The sequence below is a fragment of the Papaver somniferum genome, chromosome 9 (genome assembly GCF_003573695.1).
Source record: "Papaver somniferum cultivar HN1 chromosome 9, ASM357369v1, whole genome shotgun sequence".
NCBI classification, from domain to species: domain Eukaryota; kingdom Viridiplantae; phylum Streptophyta; class Magnoliopsida; order Ranunculales; family Papaveraceae; genus Papaver; species Papaver somniferum.
Genome location: NC_039366.1, coordinates 64288212 through 64296738, shown reverse-complemented (window position 1 = coordinate 64296738; position 8527 = coordinate 64288212). Strand labels below are relative to the sequence as shown.

Below are 8527 nucleotides of genomic sequence, written 5' to 3'. Positions count from 1 at the left end.
TTTCCTACAATGGTTTCCTTCTCATCTTAGTCGAACAAAATTATTTATACACCTAGCGGTGGAATCTGGATGGGCCTCTTTAGCTATACATGTAGAAGCCCAATATTTATGTCACTTGATAATATGGCTAGCAAACAATCTGTTATCTAATGTAAGCATGATAATTGATGCAAATAGTTATTAGCTTTCGTCAACAATATAAATACATAATTAGCCCGTGGAAAGTGGAAAATACAATCCGCCAATCCATGCCTCTTCTTTTAAAGCTTCCATGAGGGAAAATTCAAAACACGAGTAGGAAACACAACGGGAAGACACCTGGAATTAGATGCTTTCAACATATGCAACATAAAATCCACAACCTCTCTATTTTATATAGTGTATTTAATTTAATAGTGTGGAAATTTTCAATCTTATGTACTACTCCTTTCGTTTCAAAAAGACAGTCCGGTTTGATTTTGTCAAGATATTAAGGAGACCATAATAGTTTACATTTCTACCCTTAAATATTAAGGAGACCATAGTAGTACTTGTCTAATTTATTTCAATAAAAATGTTAGTAATAACAACTACCAATAATTGTTATGGGATTGTAAATAGGAAATTAAAAAAGAAAAACTAAACCATATCGATTTATAGAAACAGTACCAATAAAGTAAAAGAAAAAATATTCAAAATATTGGAGTATAAAGAAATTTAATTTGGAACCATATATATTGCCTTCGAAAAGAAATGAAGGATATATTTGTTTCCTAATTATACAGATTTCATTAATATTTTAGATTGGGTCATTAAAAAAGAATTTATGAATATATAAAATTTAAGAGTATGTTAGAGAGTTCATTGGAAAAATATGACTATAATCAGAAGCTGGATACATTTTTGAAACAGACCAAAATGGAATAGAGGACGGTCTTTTTGAAACAGATGGAGTATTATTTTTTATCAAAATACTATATATAACAATAAAAATAAAACCCGTAAAAAATTGAGCGTAATGGTTGAGTTAAGTTCGTACGAGTTTGTTTCCTAAGTATTTTCAAAGGTTTGTGGACTTTCTTTACGCCGAGCAGTAATTCTTTTAATGCTCAATTTGACAATTTTATAGCATTCAATAATTTGAGCTCATTTTCTAACCCTTTGATCTTGTGGTTGGAGATGAAGGAGCAATCTGACGGGTTGAGCGTTCAGTGAAGTATGTTGACAAAATATGGCTGGTAATTGGTTTGTTGTTACTTCAGCTGCAGATTTTTTTTTTTTGGTCTAATTGAAATCACCTGACTCGTCTGAATCTGACTCGTTGTGTTTAATTTTGAGTGAGACATGGCTCAATTGACTCAATTATTTGTAAATCAGTATCATGGGTCCATGAGTAAAGGACATTTTGTTCCCCGACTAAACAGATTCGGGTGAGAGATCATGTCTGAATCAAGTAGCAGGGCAGATCAGTATGATATCTAACTCACGTCGAGTCAAAAGCCGATTCAGATTCAGATCGTGAGTCAGATACAACAAACAAAGATGTTGTTAGCCTATCTAAGAAAGAGCCCATAACTATCCGGCCTTGGAAATACTATGGATGACCGACCAAGGAATTATCGACCACCTTATGGTTTGTCGACAAGATTATAAAGCAAACCTCGAGAGTACACGACCAAATAACTATGGATGATGACCACCTTATGGTTTGTCGACAACCGTATAAAACAAACATCGACCAAATAACTGTCGAGAGAATCAAAGTTTGCCATATTTTGTGTGGAGGAGCATATGGAGAATGGGCTAGTTATTACAGTCCAATGAAGCCCATTTAAGGGTTGCCGTTGCTTCTATATAATCAGCAGCACCACACCACTACCAACTTTTAATTCCGCAACATAATCTGATCAATAAAAATTCTACTACTAGTAATTTGGTTATGTCACACTAAGTAAGTGAAGCTTAAACGGATACATGCATAATAATTTCATGATGCACCTTAATTGCTTACCACTTTACTTTTTTTCTACTAACATAGCAACACTCTCTAGAGAAAGTAACTAAGCACACAACCAAAACGTGCACATAACATTAAAGAACCGAAAGGGTTTGCCTTATAATTTAAGACACATCAAACAACATAACTCTTCCCTACTCCTCCTTCCTTTTCCTACTATTCTTTCTTCCTCATCTCACTCCTCTTAAGTTACTTGTGTATCTCACTCTCTCACATACATCCAAATCAATTAGCTTTATCACTCATCACTTCCATGCCTTCTGTCTATCAAATTTACCAAATCTTTAGGTGCATCTTCATCATCCCAAATTAACAATGACATTTTAACCAAACTTAACCGATTTCAGTTTCGAACAACAAGCTTGATTATTCCACTCTTTTTGTTTTCCTTTCTTCTTCTTCTTGTAGCCAACACCTGGCACGCTATATTCTGGGCATCCAACGCAAAACCAGTTCTGACAGCCGAGTTTGTTCGTTTTAGTTAAACCAATGGTAGGAAATTCCTTTTCCACTTCAATGGCAAGATGATAAAAGCCGGCCAAAAAGAAGAAACGAATAAGTGTAAAAGAAGGGTACAAAAAAATCATAAATGGGACAATCAAGCAGTTACCTAGTTGGTTCCTATCCGTTATTTTTTGTCATTTAATGAAACCAACAAAGAGTGTAGATGGAGAGAGTGAGAGAGAGCCTTTAGCTTTCTTGCAACCGAAACAACAAATAGAACCTAATCCATGACTTTTTGGTGGTGGTGAATGTGATGGTGGTGGTGGAAAACCCAAGCTTAACCCCCCTCCTTCCCCTATCCATCTTGAGTGTGAGAGAAAAGATGCTTCCCTCACTCCCTCACTCACTCACTTTTCGTGAAACTAAGGCTACCTATGCAATGAAGAGTACATTGAACAACAACACTAACACTACCCACTTCATCACTCAACCATAACAAGCTATCTTCATCTACTTAATAACAACACTGACCGCGTAATCTGAAATCAAATTCGTCTACACTGTAATTTGTATAGGATAAAAAAATGAATATAAAGAAGTACAATAGTAAAAGTTTGAAGTAAATTTATTTATGTTTAGTCATAAAATGAGAGTATAATGTAAAGACCAATATGTTAAAAGAAAAAACAATGTAATACACAATTTTATGGTGTTTGAATAAATGGGTGATTTAATGTATGAAAGTGAATTATGAAAAATTAGAGATTAAGGAAAAGTCACTGCTTAATTTTGACTCTTCATTAATTTCATCCTTAATTCTTCATTTTTTTTCTTTTCTCTCTTTCTCTTTCAGTCTAGTCTCTTAGCTAGTAATGACAATCTACTAGAGCAGAAGCTGAGAAAACCAACGGTTGTTGTTGCAGCTGTTGTTTTGATGAACTGAACAGACTAAATTTGGATGAATAATCTTCTTCTGGTGCCGGTAGGTTTAGATCTAATGACAGAACATTTCTAGCGGATGCTTTCTTATTACTAAAATTCAACTGATCATCTTGGTGGTGCGAGAAATCGATATTTGTGCTTGTGGTTGTCGTCGTGGTTGCCGTGGTGGCGTTGGTTGTTCTATGCCTTCTCATGTGACCTCCTAAAGCTTGGCCTGATGAAAATTCAGAGCCGCATATAGAACACTCATGAACTCTAGATTTGTTGTTGTTGAAAGCTGATAGTGATGATGAATTTCCCATTTGGAGCACAAGTGATGGGCGTGCACATGTAGTGCTACTAGCAATAATATTATTGTTGTTGTTGCTGTTGTCATTGAATCGATGGTGCTGAGGACTTTCTTGTTCCGTTAACATCAAAAGAGACGACGTTTTTGTGATCGCCGTCTTCGTTGTCTCTTCGTTGCACATACCTTTGTTATTAGGTCTTTTATGACTAGCCCGGTGACCTCCAAGAGCTTGAAACGAAGAAAAACATTTGTTGCAAGTTTTACATTCATACAAATATAATCCAGCACCAGCACCGGCCGCTTTGCTAGTTGTTGCTGCCGCCGCATCATTGTAGAACCTCCGACTGTTAATTCTTGCCATCTTACCATTCTCATCATCAATTTGCTTTGACCTCTTATGACCTCCTTGTGCAAGAAGAATTAAACAATGAGCCATGTCTTCTTCTTCTTCTGACGAGATAACCGAAAATTCAACTGATGTGGTCGGCGACGGAAAGTTATTATTATCAGGCTTCTCATCTTCACCACCACCACCGCCGCTAGATGAAGTACTAGTAGTCATGGCCGGAAGAGTAAGAGGCGAAAGAGGACGCTGCCGTTTCGTTCGCTTCCCCTTGACAACATGAAGATATTCATTAGACCCCATGAGTGTTTGATCTTCTTGATTATTATTAGCAACCTCCATGATGATGATGATGAATTCTCACCCACACTCTTTGAGAGATACAGAGAGAGAGGAGTGGAAGAGAGAGTTTAAAAGAGAGAGAGATAGAGAAGAATTAAGGAAAGGAGAGGAGAGTAGACGTTATTATTTATAGTGAATGTTATAAGTATAGTCAAAGCAGAGTATATGAAACAGTAACCATGAATTAGTCCCCTAAACTTCCTCTTGCGTTTCTAACCTTTGAAGTTAAATTTGAGCTTGGAATTATATTTTCCATAGAGAGAGAAAAATAAAGGTAGATAACAAAACATGAGAGACACACACATGAGAAATTAAAATAAAAAAATAAAAAGTTGCCACCAAAAAGGTTTTTGTAACTGAAAAAAGGCACAAATTAGAGGTGGATATGGTGCAAACGATAGTCATCATGGGATGCAGTGGTGGTGGTGGTGGTGGATGGTGTTTAAAACTGGAAGCGATAAGCAGTTGAGTTCAGCCATCAAAAGTTGGTTTTAGTCCGTGTCACACACTACTCTCTTTTGCTATACATGTACACTCATCATCATCATAATTATGATCAAGATCACATCAAAAATAGAAAAAAGAAGAACAACCAACCCCCCAACTTGGGGTGTATATGCACGGTAAATGCATGCGAACTTGTTAGTACAATTTTTTACCTGACAGAGAAAGTTTTAAGGCCATGATTCTCTAAAGAGAGGAGGAATGCAAGGCTGGCTACACGGAGTTTGCGGTGATACCTTTCTTTTCTGTGTGTACTCTTTTTTTGTTAATTATTTGCTCATCAATAATTTGGTTTTTATTTGGATTAGATTAGCTAAGTTTTTTAATTAGGGAAACATTTTAGTTTGTATTTGCTGGTTATTCTCTTTTTCTCATTAGTCACCAACCAAATACAGGTTTGTACAAGTGTGTATACATGTATTATCTAGCTCTATTTTTAGGTGAACAAAGTCTTCTAATTAAGTAATTATCAGTTTGCATTTTGTTATTACAATTTGTGGTTGACCCAACCCATTCCTCCATCCACTTGTTAAGTCTAGTGGTTGCTGGAGAAAAAAGATCAAAATATATCATATGAGTATCTCACACAAAACATCAGTGAAAATTTTATCGTATATTCAGATTATCTTCACAAAAAATCAACCGTTATACTTTTCATTTATGTGATGAGGAAACGGGAAAAAAACACAGAACAGTTAAATGAGTCGCAGAACTGTAGTTTAGTTAAACTTAAAGATAATACTACTTGTTCAACTCTTCTGTGGATATTAAATGGTACCGTAACGTTTTAATAAAGTGAAGAGAGGAGATATTTAAAATAACAGATGATCCACTATATCCTGTACTTGTGGGAGTAGTAGTACTAAGGTCACCATCAAACTCAACTAAGAGTCTGTTCTTTCTTTTAGTCCACGTAGCTACTACACAAAATCAACTTTAACTTATTCTTGAGCTAGAAAAAATATCTAATCAATCCGCAAAATATCAATTTTTACCGGTGGAATTTGTACGAGATCGACTTACTGGTCTCATTTCTATGTCTCATGGCATTCTATTTACTGGTCTCATTTCTATGTCTCATGTCATTCAACGATTGTTCGGATTACGGAGAATCTGAAAACCATGATATGATTAAAAGAAAAATAGTGAATCAGTGAGAGAGAGAGGTATACGGGAAGATAGTGGTAGCAAGTCAATGAATTAGGAGTGGAGAAGTTAAGGAGGAGATGAACGAATGATAGTAGTTGCTGGCTAGCTAGAGTGGTGAGAGAGAGATTCTTGGCGTAACGAATTATTTTGGTTGGTTGTGTGAAGCACGTAATGCAACGACAGCAGTATTAGTATATTCATTCACTTAGCTAATACCATGTCTACACTACACTACCTAGCTAGTATTTGGTGGTGGGGATCAAGGAAAGCATCATTCCAACATTGGTTGGTGTAGCAAAATTGTGGGGCTTCCTCTCCTCCATTTTCACTCTTCTTCCCATCACCACCCCCAAAATTTTATTGCCACGTTGATGGTGTGTCAAGTTGCATGAATTCCTGAATCAAACATTTTGCGACTGACTCAAAAGACACGTCGTCAATATCATCACCCAATGACTTTACAATATATTACAATGACATCAGCAATTCAGATGCCGAGTTAGTAAAAAGAAACGCGATATAACCTTAAATTCCTATTTATGAAGTCCGGCCGATTAGATATATTTGCGCATCTACAAATTTTCTTTATTGAAATTTGGCCGGTTAGAAATATATTTGCGCATCTACAAATTTTCTTTCTTTTCCTTGTAATGACGTATACAAATGTTTAACTTCATGAAGACTTAAGTAGGGCTAAGCTAGCTAATCACTGGAAATGGCTTTATGATAATTTGATGAGTATATGGTTATACTAATTAGCTTAAGAATGGATCAAAGAATAATAAAGTTCAAACGTCACCCACATGAGAGAGATAGGAACACAGGAATAGAAAAGATTTATATTCATTCATGTTAGTAGTGACTTTGGTGCCACTCATACACCAACTTTCTTCTTCTTCTCTCTTTTAGCTGCTTGGGCAACTAACTAAGCACCACTTCCTACTTTCCCCAACCCTAAAGACAAACAACAAAAGACCATTCTAAAAGTCTTTCAGTATTAAAAAGCCTCGCGTTTTAGGGGCCACCCGAAAGGATTTAGGGGCCATCAATTTATACCCAGCCAAAGACTCTAGTTAAGGGGTACCCTATATGATATTGAAGTTACATAAATGCCCTTATGGTAAAACTGTATAAAAACCAAATCAAAAAATTCTACTCATTTCAACTGTATAAGAACGCGAAGAACGCGTACCCGGCAATGTAGTCGTTGGTGGCGATTCCGATAGTCAAACACTTCGTCAACTTCAAATGGCCCCAATTAGGTAAGAATCTATCATTTTTGGGGTTTATTTCGCTTTAATTCGTCGAATCGAGAAAAAAAAAATCTAGGGTTTTCGGTTATTTATCCAGATTCGGGCGATATTCATGCTTATTTAATTCCGAATGTAGTCGTGTTCTTCATTTCTCAAGAACATCGACAGTATTCGGGAGAAAGATTTGATAATTATCTATCGAATATTGGTGGCCATATCTTCCTGGATACAAACTGCTAATAATCGGTAGTTTAATGAATTTTTTGGCTACCGAATATATTTAAGTAGACACACAGTATTCGGAAGAACACTCACTACCGAATGTATATATTGAAAAAATCTCAAAATTTCTGATATAGGAAAAATCCCATTTTGGGGCCAGTATTTGGGCCATCGTACATTCGGAACTTTACAAAAAACCTATCCTCCGAATATTACAAGTTCAAAACAAACCACGCCATGGCTCCAGGTGGTTCCAAGGGCCAATATTGAAGGTTAGACAGCCCATATTCGGAAGTTTTGGTAACTAATTTAACTTCCGATTATTTCAAAGACAAAATTTGAAAAGTATAAGTTTTTCCAAATTCTGATTTTTGGGCCATCGTACATTCGGAACTTTACAAAAAACCTATCCTCCGAATATTACAAGTTCAAAACAAACCACGCCATGGCTCCAGGTGGTTCCAAGAGATAATATTGAAGGTTAGACAGCCCATATTCGGAAGTTTTGGTAACTAATTTAACTTCCGATTAATTCAAAGACAAAATTTGAAAAGTATAAGTTTTTCCCAAATTCTGATTTTTGGGCCATCGTACATTCGGAACTTTACAAAAAACCTATCCTCCGAATATTACAAGTTCAAAACAAACCACGCCATGGCTCCAGGTGGTCCCAAGGGCCAATATTGAAGGTTAGACAGCCCATATTCGGAAGTTTTGGTAACTAATTTAACTTCCGATTAATTCAAAGACAAAATTTGAAAAGTATAAGTTTTTCCCAAATTCTGATTTTTGGGCCATCGTACATTCGGAACTTTACAAAAAACCTATCCTCCGAGTATTACAAGTTCAAAACAAACCACGCCATGGCTCCAGGTGGTTCCAAGGGCCAATACTGAAGGTTAGACAGCCCATATTCGGAAGTTTTGGTAACTAATTTAACTTCCGATTAATTCAAAGACAAAATTTGAAAAGTATAAGTTTTTCCAAATTCTGATTTTTGGGCCATCGTACATTCGGAACTTTACAAAAAAACCTATCCTCCG

At 36.1% G+C, this 8527-nt stretch overlaps 1 protein-coding gene across 1 annotated transcript; it reads right to left on the bottom strand.

Annotated features, from left to right (window-relative positions):
* Positions 1-3056: 3056 nt before the first annotated feature.
* On the bottom strand, positions 3057-4908 carry LOC113308447 (zinc finger protein ZAT5-like). Its single transcript, XM_026556909.1, has one exon. It carries the CDS (start codon positions 4354-4356, stop codon positions 3307-3309), a length of 1050 nt encoding a protein of 349 aa, XP_026412694.1. The 5' UTR covers positions 4357-4908; the 3' UTR covers positions 3057-3306.
* Positions 4909-8527: the final 3619 nt, after the last annotated feature.